This window comes from Vanellus vanellus (genome assembly GCF_965231255.1).
Source record: "Vanellus vanellus genome assembly, chromosome: 5".
Taxonomy (NCBI): Eukaryota; Metazoa; Chordata; class Aves; order Charadriiformes; family Charadriidae; genus Vanellus; species Vanellus vanellus.
In genome coordinates, this window is record NC_138910.1 from 39472688 (window position 1) to 39495960 (window position 23273).

The window sequence follows — 23273 nt, forward strand, 5'->3', positions numbered from 1 at the left end:
AACCAGGGATCTCCTCACCATGCCTGGGAACTGCACAGGGAAAGGAGAAAATTAATTGGTTCTGTCCTGTACGATGCGTTAGGGTTGGTTTTACAGCTGGAAGACAATCGAGTTTACAGCTAGAGGTTGTCATCTGTGCCCACTGTCCTGCTTCTGCATTTACTAAGGGCATCCTGGCACAGATGCCAAAAGATTTCACATCTAGTTTTTGTGTAGCAAATCTCTTCCTGAGCAGCAATGTTGGGGTGAAACTAATAACTTGCTTTCTGAAAAGCTGCCCTATTCCAAAACTTTTCATAAGGATGAAATCCAAGTCAGAGAAGACTCTTACCTCAAACCATGTTGTATCAGATAAATGAAATAATTAATGTACTTGATGTCCCAGATATCATTTGAGTTGCTAAAGTCTGAGGGCTTAGTTGACCCATGGCACACTGACCTTGTTGATGCAAGTAGGATGATAATTCAACAGTGACTCTCTCTCTTTCCTTTAGGAATGATGTCTAATATTTTGAAAAGTGATAATTTCAGGGCCTCTTTTAAAATTTTCATTTGTGGATTACTTAAAAGAGCCTGATTTTTAGAGGACAGTCCTGAAAATCAGGATGCTAAGGTGTCTGAGGATGGACCTTCAGAACTAGAGCCTCTTATAGCTGTCGGCTATTTCTTGAACTTTTTTACTGTAGTTTCTGGGCTTGTAGGAACATGAATACAAAATTTTGATTTGTTTGAAATGTGTAGAATACCGTTTTACCCCAAGTACGTTTTAAGGCAGGTACATTTCTGTATACAGTTCATTGAGTGTAATTCACAAGGTACTAGCTTTGCACAGTAGTTCCAAGGCTTTTAATTATTCTAACAAGTGTAAAGTGTACTAAGTGGAAATGCTTATTATTATTGTTTTTAACTGTCAAGTCTTTCTTTGGGTCTCTCAGCAGCAGGTGGTGAAACAAACCAGGCTCCTGGTGTATTTAAACAAGCAAAGGAAAAACTCTCAGTGAGTAAAATCATCTTATCATTCATCTTTAAAACCTCCTTTTGTCCTTATTTCAGCTCATTTTGTGTTAATTCAGCAAGTAATTGTGTGTTCCATTTAAAATTTGTGTTCCATTTAGAATTTTTTTGCCATATTCATTATTCATTTTAAAAGGTAATTAAAACCGCCTTTCCTGAATAACCTGAATTACAGTCCTGGGTAGTAGATGATGACAATTTGCAGATCCATTGGCGGCACACAAACTCCAAACTGCAGCAGTTGGATGTTGTTCAGCATTTTGAGCCAGGTCACCCTCTGGGATAAACTGTGTACCTTGGCCCTTTCTGCAGCATCCAACTCATACTGCCACCTTGCTTGATTGCTACGCAGGCAGAAACCCTCCCCCAGGATTCACTGGATGTCTTCTGATGCACCATTACATAGCCATGCATTCTGCAGAGGTCACATCTGTGTACAAGTTCTTGGCCAGCAGCATTTTATATGTGATTAAGTGCTTTCTGAATGGCCATTTCCTGGACCGCTGATTTCTGTCTGTGTTTTAACCTGACAGTTGTGTGCCCTGCCTTCAGCTGCTTTGCAGCCTCTTCTGCTCCCTGTGTCTGGCTCTCCTCTGCTGAGTTTCCTTTAGCAAATACTGCAGTGCCTCTCCGCCCTGCTCCCATGCTGACCCTATGCTCTTCCTGTCCCACCACTGCAAAATCCTCAGGAAACCATCTTCTTTTCACTATCCCCTATGCGACTATTTTTTACATGACACTGACACATGCTAATTCACATTTGCAGCACGACAGTACTTTGTCATTGTTAGCCATCATTAACAATGAAGAAATTCCTTAGGATTCCTCTAAATTTCCTAATGTCTTCCACAGCTGTTTCATCTGTCTAACCAGATCATAAATTTTGGGGGGTACAAAAAGCCCTGTTTCATAAAGTGCTGCACGTTATTTATAAATCATAAGAAATTGTTAATGATGACAGCAGCGTAACCGATTGGAGGCTTTGGAGGAGTTGTGGAATTTAGACTTGAGTTCAGCCATGGATTCTGGGATTTCATGTGGTTTTTCAGGTCTGACCCATTTCAGCTCATAAATGGGAAACTGCTAGAGCTTCTTTACTAGTACAGTAAGAAACATCTGGACAGGTTTCTGGTCTGAGTCAACAGTATGGGTTTGTTACTGTCTTTTCCTGGAGGGTGTTCAAAAGAAGTCAATACAAGCCCATTTTCAGTCATCTCTATTCATGGAGTGCTCTACAAGCACTGCAAAATCATTCTCTGAAATTGTCTGCTTTCTATACACCTTTCTTATTCTGATCAGAAGTCTGTCCCTTGCTTACTTTCTATCCATGTTGCCTCATTTCTCTGATTACCACATTCATGCATCTCTTGGACATTTTCTCTTCTGTGTCTTGGTTTCACCTCTGCTTTTATAAAGACCTCTCTCTTTTTGTTGTTGTGTTTCTTCCTGATTTTCAGCTTTTATGTCCTTCAAGTGCAGCCTTTTCCTCTCCGCTGGTAATGTTAGATCATCTAGCCTGGTCAGTCTTGCTACCCATCTTCAAACTACAGTTCAGATAGTGCTTCGTAGAACAAGTTCAGGAAAGGCTAAGCAGTTCCATCTGCTGGAAGGAACTGTGTACCTGTGGTAGCAAGATGATCAATGATCACCCATTTGTTAGGAACACCTCTGAAATAAAGTGAGTTTTCTGCATCCCAGCTTCAGCAATCCCTGAGTCTTAGTCAGGGTTACACAGATCTTTGTCCTGTGGACAGCTGGTACTTCCAGCAATATGAATTATAACAGAGGTCAGAGGTAATGTATTGCTAGCAGAGAATAAAAATAGTTTTCTGGGTAAAGCACTGGCAGGGATTGAGGCATTTGGTTTCTTTGCTTGCTCTACCAGCCTTGAGCATGTCACTGAAATCTGGTTGGGCCAGATCCTGCTGCTATTACTGATACTAAAAAGTGCCTTGCTCCCTAAAAAACACTGAGGGATCTAGACTGTGATAATCTCAGAGCAGTGCATTAACTCAAGGTCATGCCTTTTGCCCAGCTTTTCCACTGAAAGATCTCAGTCTTGTCCACCTTTAGCATCCCCATTAGATGCACATATGCAAGGAGGACACTGCGTGCAGTATGAGTGAAAAGGCTGAGGTCTCTACATTGTGCCTAGAATCTTAATCTGGAAGAATTTTCCAGACTCATTAGGGGAAACATTTCGCATGACCTGCAAGTTGAAAAAGGTGAAAACCACTGAATGAACATTTGGGCCTCAAACTGTGTGTGCTTAGTTATATCTCAAGTTCAGAAAACCAGGTGAAAGGTGTTTGCAGAATGTCTGCTTCTTGGAGCCACCCAACATAGATACCCTGCTTCCACAGAGTTTCAGCATCACTAACCACTTTAGTGGATTTGTAAATATGGCCCAAAGTTTCACAAGTGGATGGGACCCACAAATTGACCCACTATGACAAATCAGTCAAAGTCTGCAGAATCCTTTGATGTGACAGAAACACATATTGTTCAGTTTCTGTTTAAAATAATTATTCACTGATATTATTCTGTGTATTCTCAGACAGTGAAATAAGTATTAAAAGAAAGAGACATAAATATGTTGCAAAACTCATTCTAGGAATATATTCTTGCTAGTAAAGCACTTCCATCCTTTGAACTAATTTCTTGTCTTGCTCAGTAGAGCTACTTGATATGGATGATGATATCCAGTAGAAGTCTCTCAGCTGTGTTGTAGGACTAGAATTGTTTGTTACACAGTTCTGCAAGTCTTAATCATGTTGATGATGTCACGGATGACATTCAGTACACCAGCCTCAGTTTTCTGTAGGCTAGGTATGTAGCCTCAGCCAGATGCCTGTCAGTAGAGAGTTGTCAACCCATTCTTTTCTCATTTTCTAACAAAGACAATTTAAGGAATAACTCAGACACCTTTTCTGAACATCAAGAAAGTTTAGATGACTGACTTAGATCTAATGCCGAATTTTTCATGGCTAAAGTTCTGTACCAAATCTCATAATTACAGGCTCATTGAGATTGGTCCTATGTGTAACTGTATAAATACAGAGAGAACCAGGAATACATTCCCAAGGTATTCCTTGCAATTGTTCTTTGTAGTATCAGTTATACCCATGGGAGAAAAAAAAGTGTTGCTTAAGTAAGTAGCTATATTCTCTTTCAAGGAAATTCCTTTTTACAAAGCAGTTAGGTGCTCCAAAGTGTCAACAAAGAATTTTCAATGTGTCCTATCAATGTTTAATTGTTCTTTCAATGGGGTATTATCATTATTCTGAATCAGACAAGTATCTGATCACAACGACATATGTCAGCCTTTCAACCTTATAGGAGTTTGCTCATCCCAGGACTCCACATTGTCACTCTATAGAGTGACATCAAATGCACGGATTACAGTGTTTGGGGTGCATTAGAGATTTTGTGTGTACATAGTGGCACAAGAAGCAACACTGTCATGTCATTCTGCCATTGTGGGAATACTGGTATAACTTTGCTTTTAGGATTCCCACTACTTTATTCTTGACTGTAGCCTGGAGGGATATATTTCAAATGCACAACTTAGTTTTAAAGGACTAAGATCTCTTGGTGCCCCTGCAGTTTTGCACTTGCTTCTAATGCAGCCAACCAGCAGCTGTACTAGTTAAATGCCATACCTAGCACCAGTTTTGTCTAATTAACGCAAGACAAAAATAGCATCTGCAGAAAAAGGCACTTCCTAGAATCAGTAACTCTGTCCATACCCAGACCGTTTCAGTCAAACAACACAGAACTAAAACTTTCATGAATGACAGAACTGCACAGACACCATTGCCAGACACAGGAAAAGTATTAATTCGTAGCTTGGCATTTTTTTTTGTGGTCCGTGTTGCATGTGTTTTCCTTTTGTCCAGCTTCATGTTGTGTTTTCTTTTGTTTGTTTTCTCATGACTAGACTGCCTCTTTGTCAAAGATTCCTGCCTCAAAGTCTAGAGCAAAGTCATTGCTTCCTCCAAGACCCAGCTCAGCTTGTTCATTAACTACTAAAAGGGCTACTTTTCTCGATACAGACAGTTATTATGTACGGCCCTCCTCAGCAGGCCCAAGAGACTGCTTGCCCTACTCAAAATCAGATGCTAAGGTAAGGTAGCAAAATTGGTAGAGAGAGTTAGCTTGGAGATGTGTAGGTGAATCCCATGGATCACATTCTCTCCCCACTGAATTTGAGTCATTTTCTGTGAAACTTATGTGGGATTACTTGCATCCAGTGGCAGAAAAAACTGATTATCAGGCTACAAGATTTGTACTACAAAATGGATAAAAACAAAGGAGATTGTCCAGAGGAAATGTAAGTGAAATAAGTTATAACTAGAAGGACATATCTTCTTTCTATTGACGATATGGATGCTGCTTCATTGACTGCTAGAAAGTTGCACCCATTTGCATGTGGGTAAGTGGCAAAGAACAGCAGTACTAATTTGCCTTCCAAGTTTAAAAAATGTAATTTTCAACCAGTTAATATTCTCTGGAAACAAATTCAATCCCCAGTGTAGGAGGGTACAGCTCTAATCACCAGCAATAAGGGCGGAAGCCAAATGCTCTAGGAACCTAATTTGGTCTATGCATGGGACCATGTTGAAGAAGTTGCCGTATAAATTTGAAGAGATGTTTGGCAGTCCATCCTTGCTTCCACATGTTTACATTTCACTTGTGTTTCAAATGTACTTGTTGTTGGGTGGATGACTATCCATTTTAAAACTATTTTCACTGTTGACTTCCATTTTCTGTGTAACTGTGCGTGGTGTGTCTTTTAGTGGTAGCATATCATCATATTTGCCTCTGGGAGTACCATCTTCTTGTGTAAGACTGTCTTTGGCTGCCCATCCCATAAGTTCAAAAATATTTTAACATACATGTCCGTTGCTCTGACTCTGGTAAAAAGAAGGTATCTGCTGATTTCAAAAACTTAAAAGACAAGTATGGAAAGAAATGAGAGAAGACACCAGGATTAATAGTCCTGCACTCAAAAAATAAGCTGTAGCTTAAAATTTTTCTCTGTAAAAAAATTACAAGTTAGTGTTTGAAAATGCAAAAATCACACATCACCTACCAGTATAGTGTGGAGTGTATTCTGGGCACTAGTACTGCAGTTACTTTGCAGGCAAATTTACATAAGAATTTCACACCTGAACTCCAGAGAATTTTTTTACTTTCAACTTGCACTAAAAATGCTTGCTCCTTATTGAGAACCAAATGTGGAATCCATCCATATTTAGATCAGGAGTATCTGTATCTGTTTTAAGTACCTCAGAAGATGACTATTGGGTGTTTTGATGGAGTAAAGAAGTACCAGGTTGCTAAGCGGAGCATGGGAGGTGGCTGGATCCCCACAGCTTCCTGTGTGAATAGTAAACTGGGCCCATACGATGAGGTCCTCTCCTCTATATATAGGTTGAGAGAAATCACAGTGCAGAGAGTGAGTTTTGAAAACTAAACCTTCCTTTTTTATTTTTGTACTATTAGGATGGAGTAAGCAAGAGTCCCGAAAAGCGTTCCTCTCTACCAAGACCTTCCTCTATCCTTCCTCCTCGAAGAGGTGTATCAGGAGACCGAGACAGAGAGGAGAACTCTCTCTCCCTCACAGCTTCCCTTTCCTCTTCAGTACGACGGACCACCCGTATGTTTTTTGCATATTAACCCTCTCCTACTGCTGTGAATGTCTCCCATCCTTGTTAGATTTGTCACATTGTCATAGCATGCTGTGTCCCTACCTTTTACACAGAGGGGAAGGTCTGGGGTATGCTGTTGGAAATCAGAGCCCCACAGACTGTTTTTGTTCAGATAGCAAGTGCTGAGCTGCAAGGGCTTGAAACCAGGGACAGGGTGCACTCTTTGCATAGTCTGCAATGCCCAGAGCTAGGACTGCTCTTCAAACTAATTGCTAATATTAGAAAATGCCTTTGCAGCATGTTTGGAGCTGGGTAAGATAATTAACACAGGGCATTTACAAGCAGCAGCAACAGCAATGAGACAAACCTGAAGTAGGCAATATAAAATATTCCGGTGGATCTTGGAAAAGTGAACTTAATATTATAGTCATTAACTTGCTGTTTCACAGTAATCATATCCCTGTGGTCTCATCCTAGGATAAAAACTGCTGAGAATTGAGATGTTAGCTAGCGGAGTGACTTATTGGGGAAAGTCAGGATAGTAAACGAGGAAGGTCCTTTTATGAGGACCAATGTTATCAAATCACAAGCCAAAAAAAATTACAGGACAAAAAGAATTTTTACCAAATACTCCTAGAATTTTTAGATAGATTTGTATTTGTCCCAGGCCTCAGAACCTGGATGTGGCTCCCTGCTTTCCAATAGGAATTTCTCTGGTTTCTCTCTTTAGAAACCAATCTTATCCCCTTTTAAGACAGCTTAAGGGAAGTAGATAATTAAATTCTACCAAAAAAAGTCCTTTGAAATTCTTAGGTGATGCTCCAAGGGTAAAAAAGAGACCCTTTGTAAGCAGAGTGACCCCCAGCTGGCACAGCAGCCCATTCTACTGACTAGAAGTGAGAGAACACTGAGCATTTGCCAATGTGGTGAGGGGCTGATGAATGAAAAATAAATATACCAAAGCTGCAGGGAGCTGGAAAAAAAACAACATTGCTTTTTTCTCTCAGCTGGTATAGTGAGAAGGTTATGTTTTAGGGTTGGTTTGGTAAGAAAGAAACTGTTCAGGGAAACTGGAGGTGAGAGTAGAGTATGTTCAACCTGTCTAATGAATCATGCAGAGCAAAGAGTTTCTCCTGGACCCCAGGGAGAGCAGTGCATTGCATTTGGTCCACCCTCGTTAAATAAACAGAATGATTAACAAATAGTTTAAATAAGATTTTGATTAGTCCCACTGGATGCTCCAGAGAGGCCCATTGGATTTATAATTCCTGAATGTTTTAAAGGTGAAAACATGCATGTATCTGTTCAGCTTTGGGGATCTCAGGCTTTGGGGGTTGGATTGGTCTTTCTCTCCCTGAGTATTCTCAGCAAAGCTTTGCTTTAAGCAGCATGTGGAGATATCTCAGTTTATGTTCATTTGCGTTTGAGAGTTACCAGCAGAGCTGGCTGCAGAAAGCACAGCGCCACTACTAAACTGCTTCTTGTGCTCAGTGAAAAGGACTGGCAATGCCATAAACAATGACTGGTGGGGCTACAAAATGTTACAGTATTTATTTACTTTTAACTTGAGTGCAGATGTAACTAGAATGTGACTTTTAATCAAGGCTGCCTTCTGTAATTGCTCTTTTTCACTGTGCTAATGAAAAACAGCAATTGAACATGAGGGACATCTGCCCGTCCACACAGCAGAGCTATGACTTACTTATGAGCTGAATGTGCACCCAGGGTTCAGCTGCAGGCACCAGATTACTGGCAGTGGTATATGAGCAACAGCAGCCAGGCACACAGAGTCTTTAGTGTCGGGATTACATTCGGAATTTTCCCCACTCTCTAGTTCAACACCCAAATCCATTGGAATTGGTGAAAAAATTCTTACCGGTTAGTCAGGTTGTCAGATTAAGTCCCAAACGTTAGATTCCAAGGATACTTCTGGAGTGAGTCCAGTGAAGGGCAACTAAGATGATTAAGGGATTGGAGCATCTCCCTTATGAGGAAAGGCTGAGAGAGCTGAGACTCTTTAGCCTGGAGAAGAGAAGGCTGAGGGGAGACCTTATGAATGCTTACAAGTATCTAAAGGGTGGGTTGAAGGAGGATGGAGCCAGGCTCTTCTCAATGGTTCCAAGTGACAGGACAAGGGGTAATGGGCACAAGTTAGAACATAGGAAGTTCCGTTCAAATACACGGAAAAACTTCTTTACGGTGAGGGTGACAGAGCGCTGGCACAGGCTGCCCAGGGAGGTTGTGGAGTCCCCTTCTCTGGAGATTTTCAAGACCCGCCTGGATGCAGTCCTGAGTAATGTGCTCTAGGCAATCCTGCCTTAGCAGGGGAGTTGGACTAGATGATCTCTAGAGGTCCTTTCCAACTCTGAAAATTCTATGATTCCGTGATTCTAGTCCTTTTCCCAAGATGGAAATCAATGTGATATTGTGCCTTGTTTAGCAAGCTTTGCAGGCAGCGTAGGTGTTGTGGGAAGCACACCTGTGTTACTGAGTGGAGAGCTCAGTCACCATGTGAGCAATTTACCAGCTCAGCCACACGTGACAAGGTAACTCCCGGAAGGTTGATCAGCAAAACGAGGCACAGAAACAGACATCCAGCGGTTCCAGCACTAGCACAGCCATCTTAGAGCTGTATCTCACTTCACACACAGTAATGCAGTCTTGGGAGGTACAGAGGGAAGAAGAGCTGTATTTCTGTGAGTCTAATGCTGGGTTTTTTCTTGCCCATAGGATCAGAGCCAATTCGTAGCAGAACAGGAAAAAGTGGAACTTCTACCCCCACTACTCCTGGCTCCACTGCCATCACTCCAGGGACACCACCAAGCTACGCCTCCCGTACCCCAGGCACTCCAGGAACACCCAGCTACTCCAGAACCCCGCACACTCCCGGGACCCCCAAATCTGCCATACTGGTACCTACTGAGAAAAAAGTTGCTATAATTCGCACTCCTCCTAAATCTCCAGCCACTCCGAAGCAGCTACGAGTTATTAATCAGCCTCTACCTGACCTCAAGAATGTCAGGTCCAAAATTGGATCAACAGATAATATCAAATACCAACCCAAAGGGGGGCAGGTAAGGATTCCGCTCTTTATGTTCATCCATATGTGATTTAGTCTTACGTGTGCACCTTTAGGATAGGTATGGGATGGGAGCCATTTTGAGTTGTCTGGCAAATGCTGCTTCTCTTATCCATATACATTGGTTGGTTAAGTGATGTTAAATGGCAGGGGCCAGGACAATCTTCAGAAAAGTATTTTGTCAGCTGAAAACAGTGCCTCACTGAAATCAGTTGAAAAATTTTAAACAAAAGTTTGCATTCCGTGCCATAGATATGTTTCAGCCTGATTCTCAGCAGTTGCTGCTTGCTTAGTCTTCATCAATACCAGCAAATGAAAGAGATTTGTTTTAATTCCAGCCAATTCATATTCAACCTAGATAGATGGTAGCAGGACTGCAAAGCACCATGACCTTTTCCTGTGGCATTGTACGTGACATGTACATTGTGTTGGGTGATGTTAATGAGGGTTGCAGCCTCCAACCTGGTAAATCCACCCCAAGTTAAAGATGATGGGAGGGGACAGATATTAGACAACTGTTTTTCTTGCTGCAGGGTTTGAATAAGCAGGAGCGGCTTAAATTGTATAAACTGGAGAATGTATATAAAATAAGAAAAGGTGAATGTGTAAGAAGGCAGTCAGGATTTTCTGTTCTCACTGTCTGAAAGAACAAGAATTCAGGGACGTGTTGATGCAATTAAAAGCTGAAAAAAAGATAGTTTCATACTTTGCAGAGTTATGCAATGAAGCGCATTGTCATGAGAATTGCTTTTGGCTAAAGACTGAATATGTGTGTAGGGTAGCAAATTCCCCTGTTACTACAGAGAGAACTTACTAAACTTTGGAAAGGACAGTAAACATGTAGGCTTTTAAGGTACGCAGAAGCTTTTGGAGTCTGAGGAAAGATCAGATAGGAAGTACTATAAATCTTCCTGAGGTATGGTGCTTATACCTTCCTCTGAAGGGTCTTTGCTTGAGGCCCTACCAAGCAGAGTTGGTATGGCCGGAGCTGGAATAGTCTTGTATCATTTTTGTGCAATGCAGAAATGGTAATACAGATGGCATTAAAAGCCAAAATTATGTCCAAGCAATTTGTTTGTCTTCCTGTTTGGAAAAACTGTTGTTCTAGCTTACAGGATGAAGCAGTCCATTTTATTAATGTTTAAAGAGTTATAAAGCCATTTACAACCTGAGAGAAATCCTATTTTATTTAGAAACAGAGGCTGAATGAGGAAAAGGAATAGAGTTTACCAACATTTATGCTAAAAATATGGACAACTCAGTCTTGTGGGTGTTAGCAATTATGTTGATTTATTTTTTTTAAAAAGTACCTGTGCATTCCATATTGATTCTGGACACAGCCCCATGACAAGAACACCTGGTGCCCCCAGCTCCCTTTTACTTTGCTGAGTTACAGCAGTGGCAATGTGAGTACTTTATAAAAGGTTCACTTCTCAACTACCTCCAGGGACAGGACATCAGGGTGAGTAACATGCTCCCCCATTCAGCTGTCCTGAAATCAAGACTGGATTCCAGGAAGCTGGCTTGCACACTGTTTCCAGATTGGATACTTCTCTATATATGTGAGTTTTGGAATACAGAGTGGAACATATAGAACAGTGAGGTTTGCCTAATGCTGTCTCAGGAAAAAATAATAAATTGGATCGAAACTTCATATTGCAACCTTATGCATACTGCAGGTCTTCCAGAGGAAAAAAACAGGCTCATATATTAAACAGTAAGGTATCTCTTAGGTGTTCATCCTGTTTTCATGGTAAATTAACACATTCAATGCTTTCCAGGATTTGGACAGTAGCCAGTTACTCATATGAAGTCGAGAAGATAATGCCTCAGCAAAGGTTCTTCTGCTTTTATTTTGACAATTGACTGTGTAATTATTTTGTATGGGAGTTCAACTCCCATTTGACATATTACGTAGCAGATGGTCAGGGTGCGCAGGGGCTCCAGGAGGCTTGGAACACAAGTTCATACTGCGTGTCTGAATTAGTATTCCTCATAACAAACCCAGCTGCTGGACATGGGGCTCAAAACCAGTATCGCATTAGCCTATCCTCCTCCTCCCTGTTACTCTGTGTGGACTGTAGCAACTGTACAAGACCAGGGGGCCACAGCAAATTGTATTTCTTTGTAAACACCATGCCTAGACAGCTACATGTGCTTAGCAGTTCTACAGTTGCACAGTCTTTGCTGGGTAGTGAAGAATGGCACAGCAGTTGGCATTTCACTATTTCGGGTATCACAGGGAAAATCTTCTGGGTGGACATAATGTCACTGAAGCTAAAGCATTTTTTAATTCCCAGTAGTATGTGGCCACGGAGCTGTGGGTTGGGCAAAAAGAGACTCTGAGTTTTTTCTTTATGTCTCCTTTATGCCACAGTTGCTCAGTCTAGACAAGAGGGTTTAGGATTAATTCTTTTCCAATTTGGGCAGTTGAATTTTATAGGGTCTGTGAGAGGAACACATGAAAGCTAATTTCATTTCCTTGTGTCTGCTCACTTATTTTATGTCTGGTGGCAGATACTGCACTGGCTGAAATGAGCTGTTATATGCTATCTGCTTTTAGGGATGATACATGAAACAAACAGAAAGCTGCTCAAGTTTTATAACCTGAACTGGAAGTGCTGATAGCCATAACAACAGGAAGAACAAGCAGACAAAAAGCCAGCATATATCTGGGCGAGTTAAGTACATAAACATGACATGCAAATCACTAAAGGAATACGGATATGCAGCCCAAAAGTGTCATTTGGAGACAGACTGTCCTTTTACCAGAGGCATATCTGAACCTATCACAAGGTTTTGTCTTAGCTTACAGCTGTCCTACAGAAGGCACCCGTACTCTGAAACTGCCAGAGGCTGAGGTGTAGAAAAGAAGAAGCAGGGGATGTCTGAATGCTAAATAAATCAAGAAATTCAGTGCTTCAGCCTTGAATTTAATCAAAAACTCATCAGACAGCAGCCTGATTTTACGTCAGCTCTGATTTGCCAGTCACAGAAACTAAGAAAAGGAGAGAAATCGCTCCACCTCACAGGGGGAAAAGAAATTTAAAAAACCAAGAGCATGCTTCTAGGGGGAGAAGCTAGCTAACTTTGCACTGCATTAAGCTCCTACTAGGACTGAGTATGTGTTTAATTGGTATTGTGCAATCTGGAGAAATGAGGGCTTCTCTGCTCTGTGATGCAGCCAGTAGGTGGTTGTCTGGTTTTCTCTTCATAGTAGAGTATGGTGAAATATATCATTCTTGGCAAAGCTCAGAGGCGACTTGCTCATGGGTATGTCTGCTGGGCTTCAGATGGATTTTCACACTGCATCAGCTGTGGAGGAAATGCTGGGCTTTCAAAAGTAACCCATTTGCATCTGTTATTTCTCAGACAGCCCAAGGGAAGCATGGGGGAACTGGGGGAAGGGGTTGGAAAACTGTTTGAGATGCCAAGAATGGGGTTTTTCTTTTCTGTTAGGATTTTTTTTTTTCTTCTTGAAATTCTGTCTATGGATGTGCTTTGTTTCGTATTGGAGTACAGAAGTGCACTAGTTGAATCTTTTCAATACTGATCAGGCAGAGTATTTATAAAGCATCATAGGCCAGCAATCAAGGATAAAGCCAACTTAGCTTTTAATTTAATCTTAAACTGTATACATCAAAATTCAGCCAAGGGCAAGAACTTCAGTGGATGTGAATCAGCATAGCTTCATCAAAGTGAATGGAGCTGTACAGACTAGAATGGCACACACAAGGTTTAAAATATCACTAACTATAGTAACAGCCAGGCACCTTGTAAGAAGTAAGATGACACATGGAAAAATGAAATACCTAAGCCATGTTGAAGAATGAAGTGTTCCTTGAAGGTCTGTAGGAAGATTAAGAGAGAACTTCACCATCTTCCCTAAACTGTAGAGAACAAAATGCATTTAGTCATGGGTCAGAAAGTCTAAACAAATTGTTGACACAAATATTCAGTAGAACCTGTCCAGAAACCACAAAAATGCTGTCAAGGAGAATAGGCTTCTGCATTAAATGGTAAAAGAGACTGGCACAGGGAAGGATAGGACATCTCAGAGCTGGGCAGAGGAGGCTTGGATGGCTATCTGGTGCCAACTTTGCACAATTTTTTGTCAGGTTCAAAATGAGTTTGGATGGCAGGAGACATTCCCCCACAGCACACCCACACACACTCCCCATTATCACAATTTATGACCCAGTCTGCAGAGAAAAGTATGCTTCTGAAGTGTTCCCTGCTTCAGCTACAGTCTGCCAGGATGCAGATTCATTGCCGAGACAGACAGGTCAGGTGGCCCACCAAGAGCTGAGCACCTCCTGGGAGAACTGCAGGTCAAAAGGTATTCAGCAAGTTCCATTTGAGACAGCACCTCATAATTCCTCTTCCTCCTGTTTCACGTGTCTTTGCACCATGTTACAAACACTGGTGATGGCCCAAAAACTAATCTAGATCTAGATTACATGCTATTGTTGCACTGGTTGTTGAAGAGTAATCCTAAAAGGTAGTGGAGTTGTTGCTGGGTCCCGTTCTGTCTCCCATCTCCTTCTGGCACATCATGCGCTTTTTCTCCAATCCATTGTGATCTGTGACATAACTGAGCCAACGCTTTGAGAATGTCCCTGCTCAGGACAGTGATGAACATAAATGAGCTATAATGTTCAAGCTTTGGTGCTTTCCCAAACAAGAGCCACAGGAGGCAGCTGTTTAGGGTGAAGTGATGTTGTAACATAGCTGTTGTTAAAGTACTTAGCTAATGAGAGTCTCGAAGTCAATTGTTTCCACACTGTTAGCTGCATTCATTGGAATAAGTTGGTGCATTTACCAAGTCAACAGTTCATAACTGTAAGATAAATTCATCTCTGTCAGTCTGCTTTTGTTTCCTTTATACATTCCCAGTTTTGTGGATTTACAGGACATTTGAAGGGATTTTTTCTGGACTGAAAATTAGAAACTAATTCATCTCTTGTTATAACTGCAGATCTACAAAGGCAAAGAGAAATTAGGAGTTTCAGGCACAATTTACAAACTGTCACAGCTCAAAACTGTAATTTTTAAATTTTTGAAATTTAGAATTTGGGCTCATCATTGCAGATTGTACAGAAATAACATCTTGCAGCTCCTGTGTTCAGACTGCACTCATTTAATGGAAGGCTTGACCGAGTACAGTCTGTACAGTGAAGCCTTGAATTATTCTGGATAAAAAGCAAGATCCTTCTTCCTGACTCATATTTTAGAAAAATGAAGCAATCGTTGCCAGGCTGTAGCAAGTTTCAGAAAGTTTCTTTGAGGAAAGGTGTTTGGTTGGTAGAAATGAGCAGGGAATTGGGATTTTCTATCCAGAACTGACATTCACTTTCTATGTGGCTGGGACAGAGTAACATCACTGCTGTGCCTCAACCATCTGTAAAATATGCATCATGATCATTGAGGACAAACTGTGAACTACAGATAGGAGGAGCACAAGATGTTTGAGGGGGCTCTAACCAGTAACAAAACTTCCACTGATTACAGTAGCCTTAAGTTGATGTTTCTCCCTCTTTTGAAGGCAGTTAGCAGCAGTGCACTGATTTCTGCCAGTTGGATGGGGTGTGTTCAATCTGTCTAGCTAGAGTTGAAGGTATCACTTTCTGGAGGATTCAGTGTCTATCCTACAACTACAGTGGCAGCTTAAGCGACCAGTTCCAACTCTTAGCTGGCTAATGTTAGAAGAGACAAATCCTGTCCATGACGTACCATACATTGTTGGTCTCTTGTTAATAGCAAAGGGAGAAACTGTATTTCTTTCTAGAGTAGATTGAAATTACCAGGACATAAATTGCTGTGAAAGTCTGAGTCATCCCAGCAGCAAGTTCAGCAGAGGAGCCATTTTCAGCTGAGCTCTAACTAGTCTAGATTTTGGCAATAAAATGGGGAAGATTGTTCTTTTGGGAAAAATGTTCAAGCAATACATAATCTGGATCAGAGCTGTTTAGTCATATAATAGTGTTCTGTCTTGCATGAAAAGAGAAGAAAAAGAGTTTATTTTGCTAGATGGGAAAGGATAAAAACCTTCATTTGTGTCTTGGAAAATTGGATTTGAACAATAAAAAGAGATGCTAAGGGACAAACCTGCTGAGCTTTGGAAAAGCCAGCTAGCATGAAGAGATAAACACCAGATTTTTTTTTTTAACTTTTACTGAACAACCTAATTTTCTCCATTATGCTGGAGTAAAGAAACCCAGACATAGTGACTCAAAACTCATCCCTTCTTAAAGATAAGGAAACTGATTTGAAAACTGTGATACTTGATGCTCAACACTTAATATTTGAAGCTATTAGTACTCTTCCTATGAGTAGGGACTGTTGCCTTTAAAATTTAAGCATCAAACTCTGTAGTTTAGCAAAATCTGCTTGGTTGTTTTTTTAAGGGGTACTAAAACAAGGATCCTGTGGTTTAGCTGATTAATTGAGCTCTTAGGGTCTTTTTTATTTGGTGTCCGTGAATCTGCTTCAACTTTTTTTACTATTCTTTTGATCAGCTCCCCAGATTTAGTGAAAAGTATGATTACAGAACATGTGTTACAGTTCATCTGATGTGGATCTTGCGCTTCCTTGAGCTGTCTGTTAAATTCAGCTGTTGTCTCTTGACTGTAAACTCTTTGGCATGGAAAGTGGTCATTTCACTTTGTATTTCCCAGCACAATTATGCAAAACCTTTCAATGTTTCTCTGTAGGCTTTTCTCCTTTTATTGACAGGGACATACCTAGTTCAGTGTGGCCACCTTATTAATTAGATGAATACATTTATTTGCAAATGGGTAGAAAGAAACTTGTAAGTCAGCCATCGTTGTCCTATGCAAGTATTAAAGACATAGCTGATTGCAAGACATCTCTTCTATTTTACTGATACTTTCCATTGAAAGTAGCTATTTTCAGTTGTTTGTAATTCACAGTTTAACTGTTCAGGCTGAAATATTACATGCTCAGTGTCTGTCTCTGGGTACATTTTTAAAAGTAAAAAATGAACCTATCTTGTTCACCCTTTGCTATAAGAGCAAGATGAGGATGGTATGTTATTTTGCCTATGTTATGTCCAGTGCAGCCTTTATTTTGAATCTAACTAGCTTGTAGGCTGGCAGCTTCACTAGTGTGTGTATCCAGTAATTTCAGGAGTGCAAAGGCTGAACATGATCACAAGCTCCGTTTGTAGATGTGGAAAGTCTGAGGCACAGTCTTTCTCTTCAATAGCTTTGCTAGACCAAATAAATACCCTTTCCCCTCCTTTTCATCTACCTGTAGCCTCTGCCAGGAGCATAAAAACTTGTAGTATCACCTGTCCTTGGCAGAATATAGATTTGGAAGCACTTAGAACTGCCTCTCAATTCTAATCAGGTTTTAGTCTTAACCTTGCTTCCTATACTAGACCAATTCTTGTCTCAATCCCTGTATTAACTAGGAGACCAAACTCTGAAATAATGTCTAGTTCCAGTGATGTAGCTGTGTCAAATCACTGTGATGCTGTGGTAAGAATGTGCCCTCTTTGATAAGTTGTTAGGAGTCTGGGAGCTTTTCCCAATATCACAGCCCCACGGCATGTTCAAATGGCAAGTAGAGCCAAGCTAGAGTATTTTTAAATGCTTTAGGCACAGTGTTTGTGGTAGAGCTTCTCAGAGGGCATAATTGCAAAGCAGGGAAAACATAATCATCAGCTTCTTGGAAAATATATACAGAGCCTGTAATTTTATCAGCATCACAATTTTTGTTCTTTGAGTATCTTTGTTTTGATGTGTACCAGGGTAGTAAGCTACAGGAGGGAAGCTGTTTATGGATTCTCTGCCCAGATGCTGATAAGTTAGGGGCTTTCCCTCTTGTTGAGAAAAACTCAGTGTTTCTACAAATTTTTGTTCATCTTAAACACAGTGGTGCAGTACTGACAGAGGAGAATCTGCTCCAGGTCCCCTGACTGGAGACTGTTATACATGGTGACTTTGAAATCCAAATTCACTTTCTGTAAACAGCATAGGGAGGCATATACCTAACTGGGAGATTCACAGGCATTGCAGCCTGTCACATCTCCTAACGTTAGTCAGTATAACTCAAAATATCCCCTCTTATCTAGGGTAGATGTTGCCCTCGGACCACAGCCCCTTTGTGTTTAGATTGCCAGTTGGGCCACTGTGTAGGAAGGGAGTTAGAGTTTACCCTGCAGAGTGAGGATCAATATGTGCTTCATCTAAATGAACTCTGAGAAAAATACCCTCAACACTTGATTTCCTAGCAAGCTACCCATAAATGCCTGGCATCTCTTGATGCTTTGACAGACAGCATTCAAACAGCGCAGAAGGTATTGGAGCACAGTGTCCAGTTCCTGCTGGGGACTACCTATAAGTAGTGTGAGTCAGTGAGGCTGTACTGTGTGTACATGAGCACACAGTCTGTCCTGGACTTCACTTCTGGACTACTGCAGAGGAGTCATCAGAGGAAAGACTTGGGGTAAGGTCTGTAAGACTTCCAGGGCTTCAGACAGAAGCCGTTTTTATCCTTGGGCAACGTGGTTTTGTGGAATAAACCCAGCATTGCCTGTAAGGCTTAATTTTTCCACTGTGGTTTAATTTCACGTGGATATGACAAATGCTGAGAAATCTCAGCTTGATCCTGATCAAAGACTCACTTCCAGGCCTTGTCCAGCATACCTGGGCAAACCAGTGTCCAATCAGAAGAGAATGTACACATTTCAGACTGGCAGGTCAGCACAAGGGTTATGAGGGAGCCTGTCAGGACATTATCTTGTGGAATGTTTTAGTGAGTGTGAATAGAAAGCAGTCCTGTTTCTGCCACAGACTAAAATGTTAGCTTTCCTGAATGAAAGCATGAGCAGGCTTCATCTTTCATTTAATGTGCAGCACAACTGAAGTGCATATATATACATCCCTACCACACCTCCACCCCCACACAAGATGTACATACACATTCAGGAACACGGAGACCTTCCTGGTGAGTCATGGTGTTCAGGCTGTCTCTATCGCAGGCAGCTGCATCATCTAATTCCTTTCATCAAGTGCCATTGTAAAAGTTTACCATTTTCTTATCGTCGCTCTGTTCCCTTGGGAGGCAGTTCCAGAGCCTCACTGCTCTGATAGTTACAAATTTCCCTCTAGAATCCAGCTTCAAATAATTCACAGTCAGTTTACATTCTTTGTTTGCAAGCCAAAGTTTCTCTTTAGCCTAAATAGTTCCTATCCCTCTCTGGTACTCTCTCTCTGATGTTTACAGTCTGATTTCTCAAAGGAAACAAAGCTCATGCAGTCATGCTGTCTGGCTGGCAGTCTCAGCCTTTCTCAATTTATTTGTAACTTGTTGGGCCATTTCAACCAGCGCTGGCAAGGGAGAAGTGGTTAGAAACACAGGCGGTCCCTTCAAGTTTGGTGATATTTGTTGACTGGATATGAAACAGAGACTCAGCAAAACACTGACATTGGGGGAAAGGCAGTGATAACTCAGCCCCTTTTCCACAATCAGATACAACGAACAGCTGGCCAGTTGTGTATTGGCTTCTATTTGCCCAGTCTAGCAGACCTGGGAGAAAGCTTGGGAGACATTGCTGACAACAGCAGATAGGGCTTGCTGAAGAATATAGGATGGAGGGATTAAGCAGTTTAAAGCCTTAATCTATAGGAAACAAGGCTCCATTAGTTTGTGGAACAGTTAGTTATAGAGGGCAGTCATGATTTAAATATGTGCAGGCGTGTTGATATATTCCAGGAAAGGGAGAAACAAGGTCATCAGAAAAAAACCTGGATCAGTGCAGTTCTTCCCTGTGCCAGATGACCAGCAGAATACATCCACATCATTCAACTCACTTCAGCCCTCAGCATAGGACATAAATGATACATAGGTCTCATGCTGGCCCCTCTACACAGGGGCACATTTCACCCAGTGAGACAAAGAGGATAATTGAGATGATTGGTCCCTTACATGTCTGCTAGCCAGGTCCATGGGCCATGAGACTCATAAACTGTCAGACTTCCGGGTGCAAATCAACCTTTAGGCACTTGATCAAAGGCACCCTCTCAACTTTTCACCTTGCTTTGGCTTCATTTTTAAGCTACAGGCTCCCAGTCTGCAGTGCTGAGGTCTTGTCGTGACCCCTAAGTCAGCATTTTCAGAGCAAATGCATCCCTGTGGCCATTGCTAAGAGGTGCTGGTGATCCATAGCTGAGAGATGTGCTCAGAAAGTGCTAGGAAGGCTTTCTGTTTTGCCCAGTTGTGTCTGGCCTGAAGCTCTCTGGGAGCCAGATCTGACTGCACATCTGATGTGTGTTTCTGTAACTGATGTGACACCCATCTTGTACAGTACTGGGGTACATTTTTAAGCAAATAGTATATTGAGAGAAAGCACAAGCATAAAACTCTAAAGGCATTTGCTTTCATGTTTTACTGTACGTTGGTTTACTCGCATGGATTAAGCAGATAGGAGAGAGAAAGACAGAAGTCAGTTTGCCTACCGAAAATGCCCTTCTGAAGGTGACCTACCAGTTGTGGAGCTTTCTGGTGCTGTCATCACCTTTATTGCTGAACATGCCATCACCACAGATCTTTACCTATGAAAGCGATAGAACACTTAACATCCTAATGGTTTGACTGATGTAGTGGTTATGTTATATGTAATAAGGGGGACCCATGAAACAGCTTGCTGTGAAGAAATTCTTCACGTTAGCTGCAAAGTGTGGATCTCTGAAAATTTCTTCTAGGAGTTTACTGGGCTTAAGTCAAGAGTGCACTCCAGGTGCTTAGTGCCAGAGAATTCGACTTGTTATCTTAAATGTGACATTATCCCCGCTGCAGGAGCCAAGAGCTGCAAAATCTGATATCCCTGTAAGGGGGCAAATAGTCTTTTCCTAGTTTGGAGAGGTGAGGCGCAAGAGGGAGTGACTTGTCTCAGATTTATCAGGGAGCCTGGGACAGTGTGGGGACCTGAAGCCAGAAAGCGGAAACTGCACAGGGTTCTTCTTCCTCCCACTGACCGCTTCAGCTGTTTTGCAGCTGCTTTGTGTTCCTCAAGTGGTAAGATGCCACAGTAAGGTACCCTGGTGTATCTGTCCCTCTCTCTTATCTCAATATTGGTAGTCACTGTAGGTTTATGTACAACAGCAGCTAACAGGAGTGTGCCAAGTAATATGTCAGTGAAGGCTCTACAAGTACCATTCAGCAAAATGAATAGATAACACCCAAAATTCTGTGGCTTTCTGCAAGTTCATATTTTATATTAATAACATAGAGATAAAAAAAATCCAACATAACATTTTAATAAAGACTTCATATTTAACCCAGAGAAATAATATGCTGCATAGATGGTACTCTTTGAGCAAGTAAAAGCTCCTGGTGCAATGAAGGCAGGTGCAGCCTTGGCCAGAAGCGTCTTCTCACACACCTGAAAAGCATAGCACTACTGAGCACAATCCCCTACCCTTGTTCAGAAAGAAGTCTGGAAGTGGTGTAACACAGGTGTGTGCTGAGCACCCAGTTGTTCCTGCCTACTGGTAACTGCCATCCAGCAGCACATCATTTCCTGGGAGGACAATCATTGGTGGCACCTGAATTTTGCCAGGTGGAGGAACTGCTTTGACAGGGAAGTCAAGGTGGGGGTCTGGCATGGGACAGCTTGGCCTTCCCTTCACAGAGTTCACTTCCAGACACTGCCATATGCCTGCAGTGCATCAGTGGCTAAGGTAACAGAAAAAATGTGAGCTCCTGGCATCTGTAAGGGAGGCTGACACCATCAAGGGAAGGTCGGGTACTTGTTCTACCAGAAACAAAGAGCACAGGGGAGAAGCACGGTGCTGCTAGCCCTAGAAAGTTGTGACCAACTTCATGGCCAGCACCAGAAATCAAGAAGCGGTGATTGCAGCTATAGGTATCCAGATGCTGTTGTTTTCTGCATTGCCCTTTAGTAAATGACAGTAAAGAGAGAGAGCAATAGAGAGCTCTGAGTCCAGTTTAATTAATTTTGTCAGTCCCCTCTCACAGGACACTCTGAGGCCTATTGAATGAATGTAGCTGCTGTTACGGCTGTACGGCAGAAGAAGGGGTGAAATACCTCAGGATTTCAACCCATGACTAAGCTGGCTGTATCTGGGATACCTGCATCAAAGGCTGGAGTGCTGAGCTGTGGGAATGAGGGTTTCCATCTTCTCCTTGTGGCTGGTTCAGCAGAAACACTGGCTATCACTCAAGAGAGTCTAGGACAGGCTGTCCAAAGACTATGTCCAGTCCAGACAAGCAAGGAGTTATTTGAACTTTTCGGGGAAAAGCCACCTCTCTTATCTCCCAGTATAAAAACTTTCCCCTTTGTATTTCACCACCACTTTGTGAGACAGAAAAAGAGCAGCGTAGTACATTTACATATGCTGTGTTAACATACTAAGCACAGAGATTGATGTGGTTTACGTTCACACATTTCAATACAAATGCCAGAAAAAGGAGTCACAGCAGGAGGAAAAATTACCCTGGCTCCCCTGTCCTGCAACCCTGTGGAGTGTGTGTATGGTATATAGTAAGTTACCTCCGATTCCTTTTAGGTTAGGATTTTAAACAAGAAGATCGATTTTAGCGATATTCAATCCCGGTGTGGTTCCAGAGATAACATCAAACATTCTGCAGGGGGAGGAAATGTAAGTAGTACAGACACCCTGTGAACAGGCATCTCCACTGTGGTGACCCACCTTGCACAGTTAGACCCCTCTGTCTCCCTTCCTCTGAGCACTACTTTCCCTTTTGCTACTGTTTCACATGTGAGTCTGGTCTGGTAGTCATGTGAGCCCTGTGTATGCAGTGGTGGCCTCCTGATCTTTTCCACAGAGCACAACATGTTTCCAGAACGTGGGTGGGAAAAGGGTTATCTCTAAAAGCCCAAGGCGGCTGACAGTGAAATTCCAGTGTGAGCCAAAATGGTTCAGTGCCTTTCATGGGAGTGGCCCAAGAAAGTAATTTCCAGAAAGAGACTCCAGCCTCACAGTGAGACTCCAGCCTCACAGTTGGGTATCTTCCAGTCCTTCCTCAGCTAACCTGAGAAGAAGAAGAAAAATAAAACATAAGGACAAAGAAAGCTCAGAGAGAGGGTGTGATAAGCCAGCATGCTGAGTGCTAATGCAAATGCCACTGCATTATTCCAGTATAACAAACTGAGGTTGCCCAGGGTTTGACCAGACACCTGTTAGTTCTAGAAGTCACGCTGGAATAGCTTAAGGTGGCTCTGACCCCTCTGACGGAAATGATCTCCCTTCACGTGGAAGAGCTGATGGTGCGGGCACATCTGATCCAAACAGATTCAGTACAACCACCAGTGCTAGCTTAAGTCATTGCCGGTGATGTGAGTGTTGTGGCATTGCAGTAATCCTGGAGCTCATGTCTGGTCTGGAGGGGCTGCAACTTCTTAAGACCTGCTAACACAGTCACTGTGATTGTGGGCTGCATCTGGGAGCTAGTTGGGAATGCAGCAAGGCAGGAGTGTCACTCTGTGGTTGTTCCTGAGTTGGGCTCAGCGCAGT

At 42.1% G+C, this 23273-nt stretch overlaps 1 protein-coding gene across 1 annotated transcript in view; it reads left to right on the top strand.

Annotated features, from left to right (window-relative positions):
* Positions 1-23273, top strand: part of MAP2 (microtubule associated protein 2) — a gene marked incomplete at both ends in the record, with an annotated part of 67337 nt that overhangs the window by 41474 nt on the left and 2590 nt on the right. Inside the window, 3 exons of the mRNA XM_082484003.1 lie at positions 936-997; positions 6523-6676; positions 9399-9742. Coding sequence (XP_082340129.1) covers positions 936-997; positions 6523-6676; positions 9399-9742 — 560 coding nt within the window. The remainder of the gene's footprint in view (positions 1-935; positions 998-6522; positions 6677-9398; positions 9743-23273) is intronic.